Source organism: Corvus hawaiiensis, chromosome 5 (genome assembly GCF_020740725.1).
Source record: "Corvus hawaiiensis isolate bCorHaw1 chromosome 5, bCorHaw1.pri.cur, whole genome shotgun sequence".
Lineage (NCBI taxonomy): Eukaryota > Metazoa > Chordata > Aves > Passeriformes > Corvidae > Corvus > Corvus hawaiiensis.
In genome coordinates this window covers 46430665-46457829 of record NC_063217.1, presented here as the reverse complement: position 1 = coordinate 46457829, position 27165 = coordinate 46430665, and the positions used below count along the sequence as shown (strand labels likewise).

The 27165-nt window shown below is 43.2% G+C and overlaps 2 protein-coding genes and 1 long non-coding RNA gene across 13 annotated transcripts in view; 2 read left to right on the top strand and 1 right to left on the bottom strand.

Annotated features, from left to right (window-relative positions):
• Positions 1-406: 406 nt before the first annotated feature.
• LOC125325693 lies at positions 407-6022 on the bottom strand. 5 transcript variants are annotated; one of them, XR_007203488.1, is made up of 4 exons: positions 5935-6022; positions 3577-3711; positions 687-761; positions 407-552 (listed from the first exon to the last, which is right to left on the bottom strand). It is a non-coding gene; the product is annotated as an uncharacterized LOC125325693 (long non-coding RNA). The 5 variants fall into 5 exon arrangements; XR_007203489.1 differs by having other exon boundaries at positions 5930-5994; XR_007203490.1 differs by lacking the exon at positions 5935-6022 and adding an exon at positions 5771-5869.
• On the top strand, positions 2814-17608 carry SMIM19 (small integral membrane protein 19). 2 transcript variants are annotated; one of them, XM_048302900.1, is made up of 3 exons: positions 2814-3002; positions 3102-3226; positions 16029-17608. In XM_048302900.1, the coding sequence occupies exons 1-3, from the start codon at positions 2839-2841 to the stop codon at positions 16079-16081; spliced, it is 342 nt and encodes a 113-aa protein (XP_048158857.1). In that variant the 5' UTR covers positions 2814-2838; the 3' UTR covers positions 16082-17608. The 2 variants fall into 2 exon arrangements, with proteins under 2 accessions (XP_048158857.1, XP_048158856.1); XM_048302899.1 differs by lacking the exon at positions 16029-17608 and adding an exon at positions 4399-5304 and having other exon boundaries at positions 2822-3002.
• SLC20A2 (solute carrier family 20 member 2) overlaps positions 5977-27165 on the top strand; it is a 56522-nt gene continuing 35333 nt past the window's right edge. For 2 of the 6 annotated variants that reach the window (XM_048302895.1, XM_048302894.1), the window contains exons 1-2: positions 18882-18897; positions 24606-24749. The gene's annotated coding sequence lies outside the window, so the exon portion shown is untranslated. Of the gene's footprint in view, positions 6062-8728; positions 8811-18881; positions 18898-24605; positions 24750-27165 lie in introns of those variants that run through there. The other 4 variants (XM_048302890.1, XM_048302891.1, XM_048302892.1 and 1 more) reach the window with 4 other exon arrangements.

Genomic DNA, 27165 nt, shown 5'->3' with positions numbered 1-27165 from the left:
GACTGAAACAAAAGCCCAAGCTAATAAAAGGAAGTAACAGTGTACCAGACAAGCCAACCTACAGGGCTAAGAGTCAACCAACTTTGCTGTTTGAGCCAGATTCCTCAAGGAAGTCATGCAGAAGGCCTGCACTCCCAGAACTCCTATTTCTACAGGCCAATAAGGGGAAGATCACCCCTTTTCCTCAGGTTTGCAAGGCTGTCACACTCAGGGCAGCATCAGATGTTGTGCTCCTCAATCTAACCCTGTCCTACCCATTGATTCACATTTACTAAATCCAGAGGGGTATATGGAAGAAGAAAATCTATCTCTGCCTGTCTTGTAGGTTGGGGGTGGGTGGATTATCAAAGTCTTAAATCAAGCATTTCATTAAATCAAATGAACTGGGCAATGCTGAGTGAGGCAGTCTGTTTCTGTGTGCTGGAGGCTGCAGAGAAAATCCCAGGACCTGAGGTCATGCTTTGTGGATGCAGGCCTTGGTTTCCTCCGTATGGGAAGCTGTGTGCAGCATCCTGGGGCATTCCAGTCCTTTCCTGGGTTGTCCAGAGCAGGCTGCAGGGTTAATACAAAAAAGTGCCTTTAGTTACAGCTTACATACAGCTTCTCTCCTCCTCAAACAAGGAAGCCTGATCTCAGCTGAGGTCTAGAGATAGTAATGCAATATAAAGAGCACTGAAGTTACACACATTTGTTCTTTCCACTTTTCTTCAAAGATGTGTAATGCTTTCTTGTCAGGCTTGTTAGCAGGAAGGTTCAACATACTAAAAAAGCAAAGCAAACAAAAAAGCCTCAACTTCACAAGAAACTGCTTAAAATCCCTGTGAAACCATGCTTAATTAACTGTCTTTTGTCGTGTTGCATAAGTGAATTTTTTTTTATCTCTCTTAGTGGTTTCCACAGTTCTGTGCAAGGGTGCCATCCCAATTTAATGACCTAGAATTATGTCTAATTGCTGTTCTATCCTCCTTTCCCACACCATGTGGGGCACTTTTCTCATGACAACATTGCCTCAGGTTTTTATTTTTTATATTGTCATTTTCACTCATATTCTTTTATGTCCTGGTCTAAGGCCTCTTAAAGTGAATCTATTCCATACCATGGAAAGAGGAAGACTTGGAACATCTTGCAGTGAGAACACAGCTCCCCAAAGGACAGAACTTCCCCAGGCTGATTAGACATCTGCAAAGTAAGTGCCATCCAAATGAGGTGTCTGGACTCCTTCCACTCAGTAAGGGATCAGAGCATTTCCTAGGCACAGGAGGTGTGATTCTGAATGTTTGACATAGGTTAGGTAAATCATGCCCTAAAAATACTTGGGTTTTCCCCCTTTATTGTCTTATAAAGGGTGAGGACAGATAACTGTAACACAAGCACATACCCCACATACACGCTAAGCAGAGGGACATGGACCATATCCCTGATGTCTAAATTGTAGCAGTTCTAGTGTCTGAAGGAAGCTATGGTAAAAGGAAGTATCAGGAGCAGAGGTGGATAGAAAGAAGCAGAAGGTCCTAGCGAAAAGCACACCTAACCTCCCATGTAGCTCAAACATTCCACATCAGGCAGTAGGGAAAAAAAGTTGGTGTGTATGTGAGTGTTAGAGCAACCGAGTTTACCTGCATCTCATTAAGCAGTTCAGGAAACTTTTCAAGGTTCTGAGCTGAAACACTTGCTTTGTGCTTTTTGGTATCAGGAGCATATGGACCATTGATTAAGCTATGTTATTCCAGCATCTGAATATCCAGCAACTCCCATTTTGGCACAAACAAAGAAACAAAAAAAGGCAAACTCTTTCGGAAAGCGCTCTTTCTATTTTGACAAATTTTAACTGTCACATTCAATTCCTGTGTGAAAAGCGAGAGCTCATGACAATCTGAACCTCTTATTCTTTCGACACCACACACCGTAGAACTACATTCCACATGATTCCACTGCTGCTGCATGAGCACCAGCCCAGCCAGATGACTCCATGCCTGCCAGGCTCCTAGAGCCGCTGAATTCACACTTCTCCTAGCCCCACACCCATCTGTGCCTTTCCCCTTGGACGCTGGCCCTGCAAAACCAAAAGACTTTTTATATCCCTGGTGCCCCTTCCCCTGGGAGAGAAGTGCTCCCCTCTGCGTGTCCTCTCCCCAAGGGTCTGGTAGCTGGAGGGGAAATGAAAGTGTGGGAAGGTGCACCAAGGCCTCACAGACGGTCCAGAAAAATTTGATTTGTTACCCAGTGTGCAACAAGCCAGTAATTATACACCTGAAAGAGACCTTGATTATTCTCCCTACAGCTCCCTGAAAGTAGGGTGTAGGCAGGTGGGGGTTGGTCTCTTCTTCCAGGTAACCCATGACAGGACAAGAGGACGTGGTCTTTAGATGCACCAGGGGAGGTTTAGCTTGCACGTTAGGAGGAATTTCTTCACAGACAGGGTAATCAGACATTGGAATGGGCTGCCCAGGGAGGTGGTGGAGCCACCGTCCCTGGAGGTGCTTAAGGGAAGACGGGATGCGGCACTTGGTGCCATGGTCTGGTTGACACGGTGGTGCTCGGCCACAGGTTGGACTCGATGGTCTCAGAGCTCTTTTCCAACCTCATTGATTCTGTGATTTCTTTCAGAGTTGCACAAGCCCAGGTGCTCGGCGGTGCCCCACACATCAGGCCCGCCGACTAACCAATTATTTACTGTACACATTTTGGCAAGCAGCGGCACTAAAGCTCCGGCACACTTCATTATCACCTCCATTACCGCCCTCCGCGCCCCGCGGGGCCCCCCCGCGATGGCGCCCGACACCGGTATGGCGTCACTTCCGGGCCCGCGTGGGGCCGCCCCTGCCGGCCGCGCTCCCCATGGCGGCGGCGGGGGCCGGAGCGGGCGGCGGCGGCGGCGCCTCGGCGGCGCTGGGCGACGGCGGTGCCATCGACTATTCGGTGCACGAGGCGTGGAACGAGGCCACCAACGTGTACCTGCTGGTGGTGCTGGCCAGCCTCGCCCTCCTCGTCTACGCGCGGCGGTGAGAGGAGGCCCTGGCGCGGCGGGGCGGGGCGGGGACTCCCGCGGGGCCCCCACGTGGAGGGGCGACACCTCTCACCGCCGCGCTCCCTCCCCGCAGGAACAAGAGGAGGATTATGCGCATCTTCACCCTGCCCCCGGCCGCCGAGACGCCGCCCGAGCCCAACTTCTACGACAGCATGAAGAAGATCCGCCTGCGGCAGCAGCTGGAGATGTACTCCATCGGTAAGTCAGAGGGAGGAGGGGACTCCTCCGGGCCTGCGGGCTGCTGGGGGCCGTTCCTAAAGCGGTGGCCTCGGGCCTTGTGCAATGGGAACGCCCCCGGTCGTGTGGCACGTTGAGCGGGGGTTCTGCAGCAGCCAGGGCCGCAGGACTGTTGCGTGAGGAAGTACGGAGTGAGGGAGCAGCTGTGCAATTATCTTAAAGCAAATGTCAAAACGAATCCCGTGTTACACTTTGAAAGAGCTGGAAAGGCCTGGATGTTGTCAAAACGTGGGAGGATTTGTAAAAGTTGAGAGGACTGTGGAATCATGAGTAATGCAACCACATAAATTGAAAATAAATGAGAACTTTACCAACAAGCGTTGCTGCTCCCGTCTTAATGGTGAAGGTCAGGATGGAGGCAGGAAAGAGCCCCATGCCCCTCATACTCCAGTAGTCCAGTTCAGAGAAACACATGACCTTGCTTCACATCTGCCATACATGCATGCCTAGAGGAAATACAGCAAAAAAACCCTTAGTGATCTGAAACCACCTTTTAAATGCAAAGACCCGATGTAGAGATTCTTACACCAGGCCATTGCAGTCTGTAGGAACAAAATTGGATGTTCTTCCTACAGTAGAATGCCTGCTGGCATTTGCTCATGGTGTTGGTATCACTGCACAAGTCTTTGATCTCGCTTTACCTTGCTAGCCAGATTAATTCTGAAGTCAATGTCATTGTTAGCTTGTGGCTTGTATATTGAGATGAGAAATGCGGACATCAGCCTTGTGACTATTGAGTCGTTCAGGTCATCTGTAATAGAACTTCTGAAGCCATAGCCTTTAATTTTATTTATTTTTATTTTAATAAAAGGACCTGAACGGAATTATAGTTCTCTGTCATGGATTTACTGACATTTTGCTATGACTACCGTTCAGCATTTACAAGGCCACATGCTAAAGGTGAAGTTCTACATGGTGACTGAAACTTCCCCTTGTGTGGCTGTGGCTGGAATTATGTTCTCTGACATCAAGTCTGCTTCTTGATTGTTGTCATAGTTATACAAGTATATACAAACATATATGTATACATATATATACATGTATGTAATAAATAATAATAATAATAATAGTAATAATAATAATATATATAATAAATTGTGTAATTGGTGTTGATTGGTGTTTCTTTTTTTCAGCAAGGAAGTATGAACAGCAGCAGCAGCAGCCACCAAAACAGACTGAAAGCGTACAGCTCTCAGTGGAATGAAGCCCACAGTTCTGTAGGAACTCAGGATGTATATCCAGTGCTGATTTTAAGAGTCAATGTGGAGCTATTTTCAATGCTTTTTAATTGATACATAGCTGAAGGCGAGGGGGAAAGGAAGGGGACTGTCCCTAAAACTGTGTTCTTAGTAGCTTTTCTCTGAGCCCTTGTGAGGTAAAATGAGTGCCTACTGGAACATTCAGCATGAAAGTCTCCAACACAGGGCAGACCTGCTCAGAGGAACCTGAGGATAGGAAATGCAGTCTTACCAATGTCTGAAATTATTTCTCTCTCTGCTAGCACCTTGGAAATCAGCTCCTGCCTTCTCTGGCAACAGCACCCTAGAGAAAGCAAGGCAGTACCTATCTGCCTGGAAACCCTTGCATTCCTGGATCATGAGTTGTTGAATTTGCTGATTACAGTCAATAAGTGTGGATGAAGGCACTGTGGCTTTAGTGCCTGGTGAACAGCTCTGAGAGCCCACAGTGTCGCTGGTGGTAGTGCAAAAAATTCCGCTCTCTGTTTATTTGGGAGTTGTGTATGCAGTACTGTGAACATTTCCTGGAGAAACTTTGAGAATGACACAGTGAACTACACGTCTAGAAGACACTTAAAGCCACTACTATAATGTTAATAGCAAAGGTGGTTAGCTTAATTTAGTCAAATTGCTGTAAAGAATGGGTCTGTCTATAAAAATCTGTATAAGCAGGTCACAGCTTATCCAGAAGAGGCTTCACACTACAGTTACTTTTTCTTTTTAGGTAGATCTCAAAATCAGTTAATTTAAAGGATTCTGCAGAAGTTACTTCTTAATAAAAGGATCTAATCATGAAAACTACTTGAAGACGTATCATGCTGTAATTCCTAAGGTTACACAACTTGAGCTGGCCAAGTGATGAACAACCAGCACAGCACTGGGAGCTGTGTGTCCAGAGGTTTTCACTTACTCTGCGCTGAAATACATTAAGTCTGGAGCAGTGGTGAGCAGCACTGCGGCTCCATTTGGATATGAAGAAACTGCTTTAAGCACCAAATTTTACTATATTGAAATGATCTGTACTTCAGTGTCTGTAGGGACTGTAAAACGTGAATTGGGCAGAACTGACAGTGGCAGAAAGCTCGGTGGGTTTGCCCCATAGAAAGGCTCCTTCGGGTGAAGGGTGGCCCCTGTGACAGCTTCCTCGCGTGTGACCGCGGAGAACAGCAGGGTCACTCCGCGGGGCCGAGGGCTGACGGCCACGGGGAGCGGGGAGGGCGCGGAGCCCCGGGGCTGCCGGTGCCATGTCCTTCCCACGGTACTGTACCCGTGTGATGACCCGGCTCCGCAACACGTCCCCGTCACTCGGCGGGGTTTACGAGGTGCGGAGATCCACGTCCAGCAGAGCTCCCCGGGCGCGGAGGAAACCCCCAGTCCGCATCCCCCTCCACCCCCCGGAAACGGCGGCGTTTCCCCTCCGCGCGACCTCACTTCCTCCCGCGCTTCCGTCTCCGGGACGCGCCGGCTGCTGCTGCCGCCTCTGCTGCCGCCTCTGCTGCCGCCTCTGCTGCCGCCGCCGCCGCCGCTGCTGCTCGGAGGCCGGAGCGCCCGCCGGGCGGTGAGTGGGGCCACGCCGCCCTCGCCCCGCCGCCCCCCGCGCCCCGTCCGCGCCGAGGGGAGGGGAGGGGGCGCCTCGCTGGGGGCCGGGGCGAGGCGGGAAGGGGCCGCCCGAGGAGAAAGCACGGTCAGGGGCGGGAAGGGGGTGTCCGGGTCCGGCTCCATCCCCGCGGGCGGGCTGCGTGCCGCCGCCGAGCCGGGCGGGCTCTCCGCTCCATCCTTAGCGGGAGCGCTCCCCGCGTGTCCCGAGCCCTGGTTCGCGCCGCGGGCTCCGCAGCGATGTCCCGGCACGGGGGCTCGTGGCTGTCCGCACAGCTGAGCCCTCCCTCCTTCCCACCGGCCCTGCCCACCCGGGCGGGCAGGGAACGGAGCCTTTCCAATGGCGCATCTCTGCCGGCGCCGGTGCCCGCCGCAGCCGCCCGGTGCGGCTCCGCTCGCTTCAGTGGAGCAGCATGGCAGAGTGAACCCGCGCCGTGCTGCTCAGCCAGCACAGCCGTCTTTCGGGCTGCAGATAATAATTTCACCGTTTGCTTCTCAGCTCTGCTGAAAGCACCGTGAAGGGCTTAGAAATCTGGATCAGCGTGCGGCTTCGTTTGTATTCATGGACCCGAGGCAGTGGCACGAGCATCTCACAAACTTACTTGTCCAGAACAAAAAGCTTGTAAGGAGAAGTACCAAAAGCAAAAGGTTTTCCGGGGTCCGTACCTTTTGCGTGTGCTAGGGTGTTCGAAGAACACTGCTTGAGCCATGAGCAAAGGGCAGCTCGTGGTTTGTTTTCCTGGCAAGTGCAGCGACTGAAGTTCTGTCCCAGTGAAACTATGCCCTGTTCTGCAGCGGGGTTTGTATTTCAGCTGTACAGTACAAATATGTGTTGGGATGGAAGGTGTAGTCAGCTTTTGAAATTTTACCTCAAATGTCTCTGCTGATTTTTACCTGTTAATTCATGATTCTGCATGTAGGAAAAAATCAGTGCCTAAAAGCAAAGACAGATAGGATAGAGAGACAGTATTTTCTTTTGCATTCGTTTTTAGTAGTCAGGCTTACAGGCATGCATGGGAGCAGATTCTCAAACTCTCATGGAACTTTGTTCATGCAGAATTTCAGATGTCTCAGATTGGGAAAGTTTATGACCTAACTAAAATTGGGCCAAAGTTATCTTCAGTTGCGTTTATTTTTGAGAATGCTGTACAGGGGGAACTCTATCTAGCTTACCCAATACTGTTTTAAAAGCTATTATGATGTGTAGATTTAGTGGTGCCTGATCACATGAAGCATGTGAAGGAAGGCTTTCTAAGCAGTTAAAACTTTACATCTGTAAGATACTGCAGAAAATCATTAACTAGTTGCTCTTAATTATAACTCCGGTGTTTCTGAGAATCTGACCATTCTGTTGTCTCCATGTGAGCTGCTGAATGTCAGATCTTTGTAAATGCAGTCTTCAGATGGCGTTACAACCATGACTCTATAATCTTATGTGAAAACTATAATCTTCTGTTAAGTGGTGGAAAAGTCATCTCTCTGCTCGTAACCCAAAATGTGGCTGGCTAGGTTTTTTACTCAGCGCCGCACAGAAGATCAAAGGTTTTTGGATAGAGCTATATAAATTCTGTGACAAGGCTCAAGAGGGTCTTAAATATTTAAGCTATGAGTATGTCTGTGTTTAAAGGAGACGTCGTAAATTCTGAGGGCCTTGTAGTGAAAATATCCTCCTCTGTGCCACAAGCATTTTGAGTTTCAGTCCAGTGTTACATGCCCGGATAGTATGAACTGGTATGTGCCGGCCGAGCCCAGATGAGAACATATCCTGCAGCAGCTGCCGTGATGCCTTATAGTCAGCCATAGGAGTTAGGAATCTCAGCAGAGTGATGCTCAAGTGGTCCTAAACTTGCTCTCAAATTTCCTTTCCAAAACTGCCTGATCCACTGAGAGGACCCACAGAGGAAGCCTTTGCTGTACCACTTGTACTGCTGATGCCAGGTGGAAGCATAGAAAATGGGGAGAAGATCCCAGTGCTTTTGTCTGAGGACAGTTTGTAGGGAAGCTTCTTCAGCACAATGCAAAAGTATTAATTGAGAATATTCTAACCAGTGATGCATCTTTCTGTAATTTATGTTGCATATATGATTAAGCAGCATTGGCCAAAAGCCTGGTGACAGCACAGGGCTCTGGAATGTTTCCCTGTTGCCTGGGCAGTTTATTCATGTTAGCTTACTTCCGTGAGCTTAATCGCTCCTTTTAAAGTCCTCCTGAACTCAGGAGTGCTGCTGCTATTGAGCAAGCTGAAATTATACACGCTGCAGGGAGAAAGGTGGGGATGTTGCAATTTCACATCTCTTTCGGAGGAATTGAAAAGATTTTGCCCCAGCCCTAATTTCTGCATTAAAGAGATTGAAAATTGACATTGCGTGCCTTCTTCAACAGGGAAGCAGCATCTTGTTAGAAAACGTGTTATTAAATCCATGATGTCTTTGGCCTGTTATGCCTAAAGAGCACCAGCATTTGGAGGAGGCTTGCTGACAAAGTCGAGTCTTCAGTCATGGTTGCTTATGCTCCAGATCAAAAGGAGTGATCAAAAGGCGTTCCCTTTCCCCTCCAAACACTTTAACTGCGTTTGAGTCATGGTGAGGAACCTGGGTGTTGTTTATTAACGTAGTCACTCAAACAAAAAGGTAGCGCTCGATCTTGTCCTTGAGACAGAGCTGCCACTGAAGAGCAGAAGGTTTCAGTGCCTCTGGCCCTCGAGAATGGAGGTAAGAGCCTTCACTTTGCAGCCCTGCATCTGTTGTGGCATAAGAGTTAAGGGCTGTGATCCAAGTTTTTGTAGTCTAACAAGCTCCATAGGAAACTGGCATTGCCTGGGTCGATGGGACTCCCTGCTGGCTGAGGGATCCGGAGGATGACCTGAGATACTAACTACTGGCAGAACAGCCCAAAGCCAGCACAAATGTCTCATGAGGAATCTGACATCAGGGAGTGGGAATCGGTACTACTTCTTCCATAACAGAGGGCAAGAAGAGAGGGAAAAAAAAGACACATGTTCTGTTAGGAGCAAAAGGCTCATGATTTTTTTAGGCAGAAAAATCCTGTCTTAATTACTTTTTCCTCAACTCTCTGATAAAAAATGGCTGATAAAACTTCTAAGTGCTCAGTTTTCTCTGTGAAATCTGTGTTTGATTTGAAAAGACTAAGAACCTTTTTAAGAATGAAGGTGCTTTGCCTTATTTTTGCAAGGAATGTCTAAGCTTTGGGTGTTACTTTAATAAAAATAATTCCTGATCTTTTTATGGAATATCTAAACTCTGGGCGTTACTTTAATAAAAATAACTTCAAACTCCAAGATTAACAGAATTGCTAAAAGGAATTAGTTCTCAATAAGAAAAACAATAAACTCACTTTGGAATTTCTGAACCAAGCCCTCGAAGGCAATTTGTGGCAAAACTCCAGGAAAAAAATCTCATTTTTATGAAATAGCTATATATCTTCTTTCTTTCTCAATTATAGCTAGGCACTGCTTTGAAAAGTGTTTCTTTCCTTGCAGATGCCTAGGAATGAGGTGTTTTAAGAGAATTTTGTTTAATTTTAATCTAGCAGTAAAATGAATTAATCTTGAAAAAAGGCTGTTCGAATTTGGGGTTTACTAAAACTGTAGTCTGAGAAAATACTTTACATTTGCATATCTGAAGGAGAACTTAGATCCTGAGTCTGCAAAGGACTAGTCCCCTTCAGTTTCTGCCAGGCTGTCAGACTTACTGGAACTGATTTTGGACATCCATGATGTATAAAATGCACACGTGGATCTACAGCTTGCTCCTGAGAAATACCATGGTTTTGATAGGATAATAGCAACATTTGTCTTTTTCTTAATGGAGTAGAACAGGTATTTTGAAAAGACTCAGCCAACAGGAGGGCTGTATTACTTTCCAGAATATCCTCTGGATCATCTTGGAAACATGGTTTGTAATATGCTCTTGACTGACAGCATAGGGTGTGAGGTGTAAATTCCTGAGCAGGAAAGATGTATGTGGGTTGTGCAATGGGAGACTCCATGTGATGTCGTTATTTATGGCGCTTCTCTCAGATGTCTTTCTGGGACTCAAACAGCTGCTGTGAACTTTACCCAGCACCGAGTACTAGGTATGCTTGAACAACTATTTTGCTGTTGCTTGGATCATGGTGATAAGCAGTACAGAGCCAGGTTCTGTGACACTGGCTGAAAGAACAGAGCAGAACTTTTACTGATTGATGCAAACCTTGCAGGGGGGAAAAAAGTAAAAATATCATCTTCCATAGCTTTGGTTGTTGGACATCAAGGAGTGATAGTCAAAGGCAACCTGTTTTGTTACACTGTAATATGGAAGGAAGGGTGGGCTGACAGAAGAGGAAGACTTGCTTTTTCTTTTCAGGGAAAGGTTGGAAGGATAGAGACAGAGGTGCAGTTTTTTCATTCTTACCTCTTTTCTTCATGACTGTGTTGTTAAATGGCAGCAACCATTGTTTGCAGGAATTTTTCCTTGCTTTAGTAAAGAGCGGTGGGTTGTCATGCGTTTTGATATGTGGCAGTGCTGTTGTTAAACAGATCCAAATCTACAGTCAGATAAGGCTCAGAATAATTGATGTTTTTAGCTCAGCTAAATAACTGAGTTCACATGATCTGTAAGTGGCCAGTGGGTTTTTTTCTTAGGCAAAGTATGTACTGCTTGTATTGTACATTTATTTAAAGCTAATTTTATCACAACAGATTGAGAATTCTAGCAACCAAAAATACCTTAGTTGAGTCTGTTAAAAAGTTTCTGTACCCGAAGTCTGTTTCTGTGTGTGACAAACAGAAAATATCACTTGTTTTTGACTTCACAGTCAGTAATGACCCCAAAGTGGTGAAAGCATTGCACTCTGTGCCTCTGAGATTACTTTTGCCACTGCTGATGGGAGAATTGTTCTGTATCATTACTGTCTTCCCTTTCAACCTCAGCACATTCTGAAATGCCAAAGGCAAACCACTCGATGGCTGATCAGAGGTCCTGGTGATGCTGGTATGGCAGTGCTCTGAACCTTGTGGCTTGGACCACTCTTTGGGCATTGCCTAAGAGCGTTGTACAAGTTACCCAGCTCAGTATGTTGTCTTTTCACATGTGAGACAGAAGAACAGGAAAGCATTTATGACCTCCTAGAAAGAAAGTGTCAAGATCCTTGCTCTGAAACAGAGTTTCTAAGATTGCTATAACTATTAAAAAGCATGGAGAGGTCCTTGAGAAATAATGCTGAAGGACAATTTTACTGCCATTATGAGACCTGTCACTTTATTGACTAATCAGTCTCTGATACTCAAATAGAGAAAAAAGTTGCATGTGTTTGGATTATTTTAATGAGGTAGCTGTTGACAAAGTGGTGCCTGTTACCAGTTCTGTTAGTGCTATTTTGATCATTAAAGAACACCATTTGTTTCTGGACCATAAGCTGGAACAGGCTTTATCTCTCAACCTCTTGCTTGCCTGAAGGTTGTTCCAAAGAGGGATGAAATGGTGTAATTTTCATTCTGGTTGAGGCAAAGAAGTATTCTCTTGCCATAACTCACCAGTTCCAAACCCATAATAACAACATTTGTGGTAAAACAGTGATGACTGTGTGGTATTTCTCACAGATGCTGTAGCAACTCTGGCATCTCCTTGGGGGGCCATCTTCCCATGAGATACCAGCCTTTCTCTCTTTCTCTCCTGAAGACTTACAGACTAAGAACAAAGTTTTAACTTCAAAGGCTTGGAGAAGAAAATGCAGCCCACGTAATGACTGAAAGCAGTACTGTGTTTTGGGGAGACAAGAGGATCCAGAACTTCAAGTGTGTTTTAAGAGTCTCCCTTTCTTGTCTGCTGCTTGTGTATATAACTTTTTTTTTCCCCACCAAACTTCTATTGAATGAAGGTGTGGCTTTATACCTCGATGCATGTTGCACATCTTGTATGAGCAGAAACAGCAGAGAGCACTGGAGCTTTAATAAGTACTTGGCATAATAATGATGAATATGTCATGAGCTCATCCATAAGGAACAAAAGTAGCAACACAGCCTAAAGTTATTGCACAGGGGAACCTGCACCCCACAAGAACATCAGCCAAGAGCAAAATGGGATTGGCGTTGCATGGTTTGACCCTGTTCTTTATTCAGGCATGGAGATGAGAGGGCAGTTCTTTGCTCAGAGAGGTTCCTGTGCAGCCCTTAAAAAGCCCAGCATAGTTATGCTTGTTGTCTGTTCTAAGTAAATTTATCAGAATCTTGAAGGGGGGATTTGAAGGGCACAACATAGAGCAAAACATCTTACTTGTAAGGGTGGCAGCCCTGGAGTGGAAAACATCATAAAAGTGAGCTTGCAAGATCTAGAAAGGGTAGGGCCTGCTGAAATCGTGGTGGAACTGCCAAGTTTCCTGCAGATCCCAGAAACGTAGCTTAAAGAAATGTTGCTAGATACCTGATAGGAGTTGCTCAGTTGTTGCCTTAAAGATCCTCAGATTATGCTCCTGCTCTGTCATAGGGCGTAGTGTGGCATGGAAATTTATAGTGCAAGGCAGGCTGGAGCTCTTGGAAGGGGAACAGAGGTGGTTAGGGGCTATGCCAGTTCCCATAGTGCAAGAACAAAGGGATATTTAAATGACATTGAAAATCAGTACATTTGAAATTAGGCATAAATACACGGCATGATATTACCGAGGGCAGAAGTTTAGTCGGATTCCAAGCAGACTTGGGCATTTATATATATATAACAACAATGTCCAGAGTTGCAGTAAATAGGATTAAAAATAAATTAAGCGCATAAACCTTCATGTTAATTGATGAGGTCAGGAAGGAATTTCCCTTTTGGGTGAATTACATCATTGTTTACTACCTGAGCTGTTCCACCTTCTGAAGCATCTGGTCCTGATCACAGGAGGCAAGATTTTCAAACAAATGGACCAGCAATCTGACTTGTTGTGGCAATGCTTAGCTTACCCTGCCTGGGTAGGATCTTGTTGAAAGGGTTTGAGAAGCACATATTTTTTTTAGGGTTTTCTGAGGCCACCTGAGCTGCAGTGTATGTCTGCTTTTCCAGATTCTCATTGGTGAAACAGGAGAGCTGTTGTCCAAGTGCCTTTAATGAATCCTGGGAATTGCCTGCTGACATGTCAGCAGCAGCCCACACAGATGGAAGATGTGATGGGCTCATAAGGCATTGCTGTATTGCTCCATAGGTTCAAAGGTAGCTCTGTGAGCACTTGAACTAGTGAAGATAAGACTTCCCTGCAGCTTTCTTGGTTTTGGTGGCACTGTGGTACCTTACACATCTTTCCTTCTTTCTCTCTTTCCATTACACAGCAGTACTGTTAGCATCCCTGATTCTCCCAGCAGCACAGTGCCTGAGCAGCTTCTCACTTCCTTGTAGTTCTTGGGTGTACTTAATCAAAACATGCTGTTGCCCTGATGTTTGTGAACCAGATGTGTTGCTCAGGGGGCTGCCTTGGTTACTTATTTTGCAAATCTGCTGTAGGAATTGAGCACCTGTGAAATCTCCATGCTTCTGCATGAGATTAGGTTGAAATTGGCCTTGTGGTTTCCATTCTGTGCATGGGACAATCGGCGTGGTTATATAACCATTGTTTCCTTGGGAAACAAGGAACAATTTCAGTCTTGCAAGCAAGTTGCTGTAGAATATTTTTTCTCTCAAATCAGTTAGGTGCATGAAGAGTTACACCACATAATTGAGGCATGTGTGCTTTTAAAACATGCACTGTTTAATCTCTTAAGATTTTCCCCAGGGTATAAGGGGAAGGCTTCCTTGCCAAAATACTGTAATTGAGTTAACATTCTGGGAGGTTTCTGTGTTTTGTTACCGAGCTACAAAGCTTCAGAACTTCTGTTACTGAGCTTCTGCTGGTGTTGGAAGGAAGCAAGATCAAAGTTAGAAGTACCAGCCTGCCAGTAAATTGTCTCTTCAAAAGAAAACTGAAAATTCCTCGGTTGTTTCAGGTGGCAGCCAGCATCAGATCTTTTTGACAATTATTAATCTTTTCCTGCAGTTCTCTTTCTGCATGCAACAGTGAGCGGCCTGGATGTCTTATGGTCTATATGGTGCATATCCTGACTGTAGACGTCTGAATAATGAGTGAGGATGTCAGTAATAGATTGAATTACTTGTCCTTAGTTACTTTCTGCTGCGCAGAGAGAATATGGAGTTATGATGACTACAAAACAGTAAAATCATGGTTTCTGTTTCTTGTATACAGTGATCATAATGATAAAAGATTAAGAGTCACTGTGGTATAAAATAATTGGATGGTATATGGACACGTTTTGAATGTCCTGACAGGTGGACATTTGTGGCTGCCTCAGCTTTAGTGCTTTTTAAAGCTTGTAAACTCTTGAAATCTGTGATAATTACCTTTCCTGAGTAGGCAGTAGCATGTCTCAGTAGCAGGCATGATCACTGAGGCTCAAGCTTTCAGGATTGTTTGCCTTCTAAGCACTTTTGAAGGTAAGGACTTAATCAAGAGTTCAGAATTGAGGGAATATGTATTTTTCTTTGACCTGTAATCCCAGCACAACAAATACATTTCTCTCCAGTTATTTAAAAGTTGTTGTTTCTGTAATACCCAGAGCACTCTCAGAGGGTTTCTTGCTTTGACTGTCTAAGGCTTAGTTATTTTCTTGACTGTGATGTGCAAGAACCAAAGCTAAGACTTTGCTCTGGTGGGACTCTGTCCCTACAGCTGTCCCTCATTTCTGCTGTAAGAAAGCCAAAATGACTCCCTGTTTCACAGGGAGTTGGTGAAGGACTACGCTGTCTTTCTGTTTCATGCGTATGGACCATGCTGCTGTCAAGTGTTTCTGCAGAAGAAGGAATGATTTTAGATGGGATATGGAATTCTGAGAAGTTTAGGTGGTAACTGATAAGATGTAGGGTCTGCTCTGCTTCTGGTACAAAGTGGTTTTGATGCTAATGTTTATTTAAAGATGGCCTTAACCCTAAAAGGGAGAGATAAAATTGCTTTCATGCTTCTGTTTCACTGAGAGCTGGCTGGCAGAATGGTTTTGGTGCCTGCTTATCTGCCCCGAAGGCTTCATGGCTGGGGAGGCTGCAGAAATAATTCTTCAGTACCCCCTCATTCAGCATTCAGGCAAAATTGTAAGGCAGGCAAATGGTTTAGGCCGCATCTTTGGACACAAGATGGCTGTGTCTCCATTTTGCAGATGAGTCATCCCTTTGCTGTTTTGTTGTTAGACTCTAAACCGTGCTGCTGTTGGCTTTGGGCCAGCTTGGTCCCAGGTTTTGGATGGCAGAAACAGAGAGGTGTGTGCCCTCCACCCCAGTGCCAGATTTTATGACCGGTTGAAAATACCTTAGGCCTTTGTCACCTTGTAGTTAAGCTGCTGTAATGCAGAGAAAGCTTTGTCTTCTTTTGTACCTGAGAAGTGTTTAAACACACAAACTGTGTGCTGTGGAAGTTGTGTAGATTAGGGAGCAATGGGAAAAGTAGAGGAGAGGCTTACTTACATCTTTGTTTTTCAGCTCACTTGTGGGCTAGAGCTCTACTTGGACAAATGAGTTCTGGGTAAAGATAACTGGCATTGTTTGCAGTAGCGGGTAAGTCAGCAGATGGGTCAGCAGTTTCTTTTAGTTGAGCTGGCTGCCGCAGACTAGTTCTGCAAGCTTGGCACCCGATAATATTTTCCACAGTATGTAAGGCTAGCTGGTACAGGATTTCTCCTGCTCATTGTGTCAGGATCAGAGGTGCAGATTGGGAGATTCCATTGGTTACCCCATTTATGGCACGCGATGTTTTGCCAAACTAGGTTTGTAAGCTTTGCACTTGTGAAAGGAACTCTGATTTCCTAAAAGGAACTTGAATGAAAGTTGGGATTTTATTAAAGACACAGAGGCATATTATTATTCATCTTTCATTGCTTCATCCCTGTGATGTTTCCTGTTTTGCTTCTTGAGATACAGGTGTCATGATGAGGAGCTTCTCAGAAACAGAAGTGGATGATGAGTGGAGATGAAGAAATCATACATTTAAGAAGTTGGCTCAAGTTTCCGTTACAGGCATGGAAAGTTTCTGAGACCAAGCCATGCGAGAAGAACATGAGTAAAGAAGAGGGAGATGTAGACCCAGACTTTCTAGAAGGGATTGCAGGATTTGAGAGGACGCTGCACAAACGTCACGTAGTTTTCTTGCTTATTCATTTACCTGCACCCCTGAACTGTAATACTTTGTTTGCATGTCTGTTTGGAAGTTGAAAAATCCCCTCACATCTGTGTCTTTAATATAATCATGGCTTCAAGCTTGTTTTAGGAAGAGCAGAACATCGCTGTAGTTTTTATTTGTGGATGAGATAGCTGCTGCTTTGTACTTGAAATCAATTTGGGGTTTTTTTTGTTGAAACATACATTGAATACGGAGAAGCTCACACCATTACAAAATAGGAAGCTAGGGGTTTTGCTTATATTTAATAAACAGCCTTTGAATAGAAAGTATGACAGGTACATAGGTAAAAGAAAAAAAATAGAGCTAGCCCTCTAATTTGAGTAACCTTATAATGTATTGTTCTTATGGTGTCCTTAGACAGACGTCAGAATCAAATATTAATCAATTTTATCTTTTTTATCTGACTGCTGGTCAGAAAAATGTTCTAGATGGATAAGATTTCTTGTCAGGGCTGTGGAGTTATAAGTGCAGATTACTTACTATTGAGTTAGGAGAGAGCTTTTTGGAGAGGTAGCTTTTTTAACATCTTGGCTGTCCCGTGAAGTATCTCCAAGGAAATACTAGCCATGCAGTCCAACAACTTAATGATGCTGTGAACAGACCTAATTGTAGTAAGTCTCTGATACAAATTTTTTAAGGCTTTGACGTATATGTATTTAAAATTTAAAAAGTAAATATATTTTCCTATATTGAAAAGTGTTGCTGGTAGAGGCAGGCAAAGAGCATCTTTATTTTTCTTATGAACTCCTATCTGGTGTCTTATCCTTAATAAAAGGCTATGGTTATTTTTGTATACTGACTGAATATTTGGCCTTTAAGAGTATATAATTAGATGGGAGAGTAAAAGCAGTTGTTAAAGGACTGTTTTTCTAATGAAAATAGTTTGAAATCATATAATTTTAGTTTCTTCCGAATAGATGTGATTAGTGTGTTGGAAATAGTTTTACAGTGGATATAAAGAGAACAGTTGAGAGACAGTGGCTGAGAATGTGTCTAGCTATTTTTGTAGCTAACAGTTATATTTTTTCAGTCTCTTTACTTAGATATTTACTTAGATATTTCCATATAATCGAACTGCTAAATGGGATACAAAAACTATTTGCACTTTATAATATTTACATTTTAAAATAGGTTTTATTGTACTAATTGATAAGTAAATTGCAATGACTGTGAGAAAAGCCTAGCTTATTTTATTACTTTGATAGAAATCTGAATATGGGATAGTATTGTCTGTATCATATAAGAATGTTTTCATGGATTTTTAGCTGCTGAAACTGAAATCAATAAACTTTAGCTACTGTTGTTGACTGGAACAAGTAAATCTGCACATTTGTTTTCTTCGTGTTACCTGTACCTCTGTGTTCACCTAGAGTTTCTCCCAGCATTACTCCTCTCGTGGTGTTTGCCCATGAGGGACACAGTGTGGGTTTCTGCATGCTCTTGTGGAAGACTTTCTTGATGGAGAGCTGTGCATCCGAGTTTGTGCAATTACTCTGTTTTCTGAATAAACCTTAGAGAATCTCAGTCAAAATAGAATCCCAGGATGAGAATAGCCGGTGGATCAGTTTGTAATTTTTTTCAAATTTTAAATAGATCTTTTAGTAATTGATGACAGTTTTAAAGTAGATAGAGAATGGTCTTCTGCACCCCTGAATTTCACATTAGATTTGTGCACCAGCATATCCCAGATTGAAAGTACATCAGTTAACAATATGGTCCAGGTTCTGGATTACTTTAGAGAATGTAAAATACTTTTTGCTTGATCGAGAAATTTTTAAAACTATAAAGGATTATTTTTCTTTTAAAACCATAGTGCTTTGGATTTGAAATAAACAAACTTGTAATATAGCCCAAATTTATTGTGATCTATTCAGTTACTTGTATTAATTTAAGTGATTAAGATATCTTCATGTCTGCTGAAGTTTTAAAGAAAAAATCAAATTGTGAAAGACATCTGGTTAAAGGGTTGGAGACAGTGTTGATTGAAATATTAAGCCCATTTTGAGAGTAATGTATTCCACTGTTTCAGAGCAACTGTTCTCCTCACATAATTTTATTCATTTGATTTAATTAAACATCTGCTTAATTCAAAGCGGAGAAACTGATTGATAGTTAAAGAAATGGCATGGTTAATTTTCCTCTTTTTAATTTATGTGTAGAAGAGATGGAAATGATTTGTATGACTTCTGAAAGTCTTGGTGACAAGAAACAACCATTTTAAAATTAATTTTAGATTCCTTGGTTACTTCCTTAAGGGAAAAATTATTTTATATTCTTTTTGCCTGAGTATTCAGTGTTCTTTATTTATATGATTATCTACTTGCTCATTTGTTTTATCGATAACAGTGAGTAAATTTTCCTTATCAGTATGACAGAGGTAGACCGTGGTCCCTTCTGGGTCTTGCAAGAAATGTGCTCTGCATGTTCTTCCATATTTTAGAGGACTCTTGACATGGTGTGGTTGTCATGCATGGCTGCCATAATTTTTTTTTGGGGGGGGGGGGGGGTTATTTTCTCCTTTTCTGCTTGATTTTTTCAGCTAATTCTGGAATTTGGACCCTTCCTTGGAGTGGTGTGGCTCTTCTCACAGTGCCTGTGTGGAGTGGAGAGGTCTGTGTCAGTGCTGTGCCATTCCCCTTGTTGGGTTGGTCATTTTCTGTGAGGGACGTGCATAGGCTAGAGAAGTCTCACCTTGAGCCATGGTGGGCATAGCAGGATCCTGGCATGACTAGTTCTGATTCTCACACCAGAAGGCAGGGAAGAGGGGAGGGTTCCTTATGGAATCCCTTTTGCTATTCCTGCCCCTCTCAGCAGCATCCATTCTATCTTTTCTCCTCTGGGCAGCTGTCGGGCTGCTGTAACGCATCACTGTCCTCGTCGTGCCTCTGTTGGGAACACCTTTTCCTGAGGATGAGGCACAGTAGCCACCGGCCCTCTTTGCTGGTGCCACGTACTCAAATGTATTCTGCTGCCTAATAACTTGCTCTTCCCTACAGCCTCTGTCAAGCAGGGAAATCCTAGTTGTTCAAGCTCTTTCTGAAGATGAATACACTTGTCAGTCCATGTGTCCCATTATCTTGCCCGAACCTGTAGGAAGACTCATTGTGCTCCACCTGGACATTGGCACTGGACCACTGGGTTTGCTCCCTGGCTCTCCATGAGAGATAAAGCCTAACTTTTCTCTACCTGCTTCACATGACCACACATCCTTAGTAAGTCCTCTTGGAGGTGTTTGCTAAGCCAGGAACCCAGCTGTGGGACACTCTTTGGCATGTTGCATTGACAGTGGTATAATCCCTAGCCTACATGACGAATCTGTTGGCCACTTCTTTGCTTCAGTGGCACTGTCAACCTACGGTGAAGCAACCAGGACATTAATGCTGCCTGGTGGGTGGAACTCAAGGTATTTGCTTCGCCATCATTCTCCTCATGTCTCTATCAGCAAAGGCTACAGGACACAGATGTGGACTATTATGTGGACTCAGAAGAACAGAGATCAGCTTTTGGACTTTGAGGGGGAAACAGGCCTATTAATTGGCAGAAGCCATGCTTTGCATGGTCACCAGCCTCCTGGTGTAATATTTGGCTCCTATTCCTGTGAAATGAAGCCAAGGTCACCGCTTTCATTGCTGTTTCCCCCTTTATATCTCTATTGCTGCAATGCTCATAGGGAAAAAAAAGCAGCAAAATTTCCATTGCCACAGTGTATTGGTGTCATCTACTTCCATTTACCCCCGTAACTCTGGCTGACACCTCTGTGGGTGTCGTCCCTCCTCTGGTTATACCCCTGGTCCTTCCCTTCTTTTGACATTCAGCTAGCTCATTTCAGCAGTGCTTGGTCTGTCCTGTGGGCCACACCGATTTTGGAGGTTGTCGATGAGAGCCAGCCAGTGTGGTTTGGCATGTTGATAGCTACTCACTCACTCCAGCTCTGTTGGACAGGGGGTTGCTGGACTCAAGGGAGCTCCAGCCATCTCTTCTGGCTCAAACAGAAGGCTCCACAGTGGTTGTTCTCTGAAACCCAAACTGAAATGGAAATGGCAGGCAATCTGGGGCTGGACGTGTCAGGTTTCCTTTATCTGAAAAATTTGCATTGTTGACTTTTGGCAACCACACTCTGGCTTCTCACCAAGGGCATCTTTGCATAAGCCTCTGAATTTTCAAAATGCATATTTTTGGATTGCCACAGGAGTGTTTCATGGGCAGTTTTTATGTTCTGTGTAAAGTCAGTACAGGTCTGTTAGGATGTCAGGTTAGCTCCTTGAGTTGTTAGCAGTAGCCAAGGCTTTTATAATACTGTGCCCATGCTGATTGGGTTTTTTTGGATATGGGTCTGGGGAGGGGAAGATTAAGCTCAGAGTGGCTCAGAACAGCAGTTCGCCCTTTTCCTTGGTCTTACTATGGGCATAAGCACGCTCAGTCTCCAGTCAATCGACTGCAGTCACAGGCAATCCAAGTCCAGTTCCCAGCAGTAACTGGGGCAGTGCTTGAATCAGCGCTGGCCAAAGCCTTGCTCCTTCAGAATTGTGTTGCTGCCTTTGAACTTCTCCTGGCTTGACATGGGCTTGTGCTGTGGCAGGGCTTGGAGTCAGCATGGCTCTCCCAGGCCACACAGCACCCAGAGCCTGTGTCATCCTCTGCGCCAGCCTTGGCCTCCAGCAATTCCACTTGTGGGTTCCTCCCTTTCATTTCCCAGGGCTCGCTCACTCCATAGACAAGTGTGATCTCAAGCAGAGTCACATGCTGTAACATGGCAGCTCTCCATGCGTGCCTGTGCAAGCACAGCTAATTCACCTCGACCACTGGGAGTGGAAGTCCCCCAACTGGGGTGGGATGTCATCTTTGAGAACCCGCAGGAAAAAAAAAAGTTTGGATGACAGGGTGACAGAGTTCAGAGCCATCAAGAAAGCCCATCCAAGGGGTTTGATTCCTTAGAGCAGAGGAGTTGCTCCATCCCTGAATACTAAATGACTTCTTAATTTTTATGTCTACCACATTAAACTTCCCAGAGAGTCGCTGAGATGGTTTTTCTTGCAACACGGACGTATCTCTCTTGGAGATTATCCTGATAGACAACAGAATGTTTTGGAGCTTGCTATCCAATATGCAAAAGCAGATGTGCTTTTATTGGCTTTTTTTTTTAACTTGAACTGTGTTTGCAGCTCTCTGCAGAGCAGATGCTCAGAGTTTTGTTGGTATTCATTGGGTGTAATAGAATTACCAGAGGACCAAGAAGAGATGCTGTGTTTGGTAGAGCAGTGTTAAATCTGTTAGTCTCAAGGACCTCAGGGCTGATTTCCAGGTAATGGTTGGCATGTGGTGTCCTGCTTCAAGGCCCCCATTGTGGAGATGGTCATGAGTGCCTTCAATACCAGAAAGAAGAGGTTATTACAGGAGCTAGATTTCTTTGAGATACTATGGGCAGCCATTTGCCACCCATTTTCATTCCTCCTCATTAATTTTATTTTATTTGTTTATAGATTGAGGGGAAATAAGGGTTCCCAGGCAGGGTCGGGGTCCCCAGTTCCAGGTGCTTATGGCTCCCAATTTTAGAGTACCAGCAGGTATGTGAGAGCCCAGAAGCTCCTGTGGCTGGTCAGTAACCTTATTTAAGTTGGCACAGTGTAACTGGAGCAACATCCTGCAGCTTTTGGATGTTTTTATTGTATTTCTGTTCCTGACTAAATGCATTTTACTGGTATTCAGGTTCCAATTCTTACAGGTTTTTATGTTAGAAAATTATACTCATCCCCCATTATTTTCTACTCAAAATGTATGTGTTTTAAAATATGAATAATCACTTACATACGCAGCCTTCCAACCTGAATGGCAAAAAAGGCCAGTTACATTCGATATAGAAGTTACACTAAGTTGCAAAATTAACTTTGTTATAGTGGTCACTGGGAAATGAGAATCTGGGCATCTTTCAGAAAATAGCTGATGCAGAAATGGAAAACAAGGGGGGATTAAAATTAAATATTTAAATTGGCTTGTCCTATTATATTATTTAAGCCTGGATATGAATCTGCCTAGCATGAGTTTGTTGAATCAAACAAGGATCTATCAATTGTGGATTTACCAGAATAAATTACAATTAAAACCAAATTATGATATCTGATAGAGATTGTAATTTATCATTTCTACAAATATTTGATTTGATGGGAACCAAACTGATGCTGCCATTTCCAAAAACCGATCCTCGCAATTTATTCTGTGGTCTTATAAATTTTCCTTTGCTTGCTTCTTTAGTGGGGTCCCAAATTACAACTCTTTTTAATGGTCAACCTATCTTGGCTTGAATTTTCGCATGCCTGAAGTCCACAATGCTGATTTAGCAGAACAAAAACTTTGAAGATATTTCCTTTTCTCTGTGCTGTTTATTATATCCTTTGCTTTGCGTGTAGACCAAGCTCTGAAGCTTAGGTCAACAAGAAACCACCGTTGTGGCCAGGCTGGCTCGTGGGAAGCAGGGCTCAAATGGTTCCAGTTTGTAGCTCTCCTGGGCCTGAGATGATTCCCACAGGTCAGGCTGGCAGCTTCTGGGGTTTGAAATTGAAGTAAATACCTCTCAAAGGACATGTCCCCTCGACAGTGTTTTTACCTGCATCTGCACACTGGTGGTGGTTACTCTAGGCTTGGGGATTGGTCCTTTAAGGAGAACTAGGATGGATTTAATGCTTACTTGGACCCTTCGGGTTGGAGGCAGACATCAGCTATAAACAGAACATGAAATAATATTTTGCAATTCTTTTTTTGTTTGGGTTTTTTTTTTTTTTTTTAACTTTATAAAGTTGAACAAGTGTTCCAAGAAGTTCTGTGCTTGTTTATTCACTTTCTTAAAACTTTGGAATCCAGATCTAGAAATACAGGCTGACTTAAGGTTTACAATTATGATTGCTCTCACTTGAGTTGATTGATGCTACTTGTCAAAAAAAAAAGGTATTAAGATACATAATCTGCAGGAAAAGATTGATGTACTAGTTAAAATATGTTGCTTTTGTCCATAAGGGAAAACCATTGTGAAAGTATTAGCCTCTCAGTTTTCTAAAAATTGGAAGCGTGTTTGCTAGCTATTACAGAAGCAAAAGGAAAGACATCACAACCAGACTTAAGAGATGTAGCTTTTCATAAAGGAAGCAGCTATATTGCAGACTTAGTAGTAGTTGAGTATCGACCTTAAATAAAGAATCAACATTTCTTAAGAATAATCATGGCCCAATAGTTATAATTTTTTTTTTTTTGTGGGAGGATTTTAATGTAATTTCTTCATTGCAGATTTCTAGCTGGAGTTTTGCCCTAATGCGTTTTAGAAGGTGATGTAGGCTTGCTAATCCATGTGAGTTTTCTTAAGAAATGTAAAACACTTTTCAGTTTTACCAAATTATCCCTGCAGATGTGCAGTTGAGTTTAACCAATTCAAAAAACTTTTGACTTCTTGTTAGGAAATATCCTTTATTCAAACTTGAAAAAATAGATGAGGAAAGGATTGTGTTTCCAAGTCTGTGTTTACAAATCTGAATTGATTTGATTTTTCTCAAATGTTCAGGATGCAGAAATTTTACAGATTTAATTTTATTAAGTTGGAATATCATTACACGCCTTTTAGTGACTCAGAATGGAGTAAAACCTAGCAGATAAATTTAAAGCATCATTTATTTATAAACCATAAATGTGTCCAAATAATTTTTTGTCTGTCATATTTTTAACTGTGACAATGCAGTTTTGATTTTAATTCCTTTTTGCTGAATATGATAGCTTAATTGCATTATATAGTCTTAAAGCACATATTTTATATAAAGGTAAGCCGGGCACTTTTAGGCGAACATTAGTTTTCCCTTGACTTATGTGCAAAAATGTTTCCCACTTAAAGGAAAGCGGTTGAAGGAATCTGGATTGGGTAATTTAGGCTGAACTGTTGAAAGCGAAGTTGTTTGCTTAGGCATCAATCCAGTCAAAACTTGTGCACATCTTTAACTTTCTGCAGTCTGTGTAGCCTGTGGGACCTCTACTGACGTGGATAAAGTATCAAGCATGCAACATCATTCCCAGATTGGATGTACATGCCCTACTATCACATGCACTTGAATTAAAAGTGCATTTAAGTGTGCTTGCAAATAGAAGATCTGGGACTCCTCAGAGATTACCTGATCTCACCAAAATGCCCAGCTGACAGTCAAAAATGAGATTTCCTTTCTTGTCTATGCCTGTGCCTGGGGGTGGGGGGGAGGGAAGGGAACGTTTTGTTGCTTTTAATACGAGCTTCATTGGATTGGTTTGTCTCTCTGGTGCAGTCGTGACGCAGTGTTGTGTTTTATCAGTGCCCACCCCCAGCAGAATTCTTTGCTTAAGAGGAGGCAGATTTTCACCTTCTGAATAAGAATCTGGACTCGCATTGATGCTTCTCGGTGTTGTCTTGTGTGCTCTCCTGTGCCAGAGTGAATTTTATCCCCGGACTGCCTGGTGTAAGTTATAGCCCTCTTTCTACCCTCTGAAAGTTTGCATGTTCAGATGTGACTGTGCTGAATGATAGGATGTCTATTTTAGACTTCAACCTGTATTTACAATCAGGAGGGAAGGTTGCTAGAAGAACTTAGTTCCTTTTTCTCTTGAAACAACTTTAAATACTGGGTGAGTTTTAAAGACTTCTCTGCATGGATTTTTTTTTTATAAAACATGTTTTCTGTAACCATGAGCACTTGTTTTCTCTGAATGGATCTTGAAAATCTGTAGTATTGAGTCATAAAAACTCCTTGCCTGTTAGAAAGACTTTGTTCAGTAGCTGAAGGATCAAATTGTCCTTTAGTTAGAGAAAAAGATATTTATCAGCAAATGCATGAGGACTTGTTGATACTTTACCTTTCTTACTTGTTTGTAGAATTGCTGAAAGTGACTGCTGTCTGTGTTTTTAGTGAATGTTTTCAGCCACAAAATCTCATGCTAGATATTTTATATGCATTTTTGACCTTTCAGTGGTGGGAACAAAAGGTTGATGGGGACTAAGAAAAGGAAGCATCCTCTGGAAGTTTTGGGAGCTGACAGTGACAGTCCCTCTCTGCAATGTTAAACTGGATGGGAATCCTTGGAAAGCTATCAACTTCAGTCTTGTTTCCATATCAAGTAGTAGTATTGAAATATGCTTAAACACATTGTAAATGTGTTAAAATAGGAACTGATTGATACAAAACTTGCTTCTGCTGATGTGGTAATTGATTTTTTTAATAGTAAGTTGGGAGTGCTTTTTGTGTACTGGAGCATTAAACTTGCATAATGTTTGGCCTTGTGACAAGTCCTGTGCATGTAATTTAGAGCCATATAGGGATGTTCTCAGTCTTGAACCACTTGATTCAATACCACCTTTCATATCATGAATGTAGTGTTAGTAATTTAAAGTAAATAATTTGTGAGCCTTGTGGCCTGAGCATGAACTGGAAATGATAAGGACATATGAATGATGTTAGTAGCTCTGGTTATAAATCAGGCTTGGTTTCTATGCAGTGCTGTGTTTAGTACCCATAGACTGGAATGCCAGATCTGGCCTGAGTTTATACATAGGTGGGAAGCCTGACAGATCAGTTTTATATAAAAAGCAACATACAGAAATAGAGAGGGTATGGACTAACCTCCTAGAAGCTGCTGTCTGGTAAGCATTTTAGACAGACTTTTCAGCCACTGGTAACTAGAAGTGAACCTGCCTGTCAGTACAAATTCAGTGCCACTGTCAATCATGAAACGTCTACTGTTTTCAACACAGCAGAGGAAAAGAAATTGTCCTCCCTTGTCTGCCCTGCCATAATGCAAAGCGGAGTAGTCATAAAAATTATTTTGGGACATGCTACACTAGCTGCTGTCCTTTGATTTTTGTTCATACTTGGGCAACAACAAATCGGTTAAAACTGAGACGTTGCAGAATCTCGGTCCCATCCAGAGTAGAAGGAAATTTTCAGCTGCAGCATGGGGCAACTTCTGAGAGTAGCAGAGCTGCATACAGCATGATTTATAGATGGTATGAGATGCATACCTTTCAGTGTTTCACAAGTGCTGTAGGTTCTTCCCTAATTTTCAGTGAAGAGAAGATTAAAGAACATTTACGGCGTCTCTGTTTGTTCCTTTATTGCTGGTGGGTAATGCACTCTGATTGCTTCTCTAGAATTTGAACTTAGTCCTGAGCTTTTATGTATCCATTCGTTCCTGCTGTTAGATACTTCTCTGTTCTCTTTAGCAGAAATTTGTTTAGCAAAACCAAAAATCCTCAAACCCTGAGATCTTTGATTTTCAAATTTAGTATTATTTTTTTCACTAAAACTTGTCTAGGCTTAGTAATGTACTGTGAATAATTTCCAGGAGAGCTGTCTTAGTAAATGTCCTAAAATGATCTCATGATTACCACGAGATCCTAACTTTTTCCTGATGATTCACTTGTCATTGTGCATGAATCAAGGTGCTTTTTTACCTAGGTTTTGTTCTTGTCTCTCCCTGAGGGAAGAAATAGCACTCTGTGTTGACAGAGTTGTAACAGGCTGTTTTGCTAACAACAAAATACAGTCCGAGGGGGGTGTCTGGATCATCTGCCAGTGAGGCAGAGGGACATGTTTAGCATTTCCAAAAATCAAATTTTTCTTGCTGAGGTGCAAGTTTCTAAGTCTGCTTAAAAGGCTTCAACTCGGACCTCCTAAGTATGATACACTGGTTATGGATCATAAGAAAACTCTATTAGCTAAAAAACTTGCCTTAATGCAGAATTAGCTTCTTGCAGCTTGAAATGTCATTTCTCTCCACTCTCATAGCCATCAGAGATGCACGCTCCAGCTTCAGGTCCTGCAGCTCCCTGGTCCTAAACAGTTCCTCTGCCCTGCTGATGCCCAAGTGTGAGTTTGCAGC

Coding starts and splice junctions, on each gene's coding strand:
- SMIM19 (XM_048302899.1), top strand. CDS start 2,839: ATGGCGGCGGCGGGGGCCGGAGCGGGCGGCGGCGGCGGCGCCTCGGCG. Junction 3,003..3,101: donor CTCCTCGTCTACGCGCGGCG/GTGAGAGGAGGC, acceptor CCCTCCCCGCAG/GAACAAGAGGAGGATTATGC. Junction 3,227..4,398: donor GCTGGAGATGTACTCCATCG/GTAAGTCAGAGG, acceptor TCTTTTTTTCAG/CAAGGAAGTATGAACAGCAG.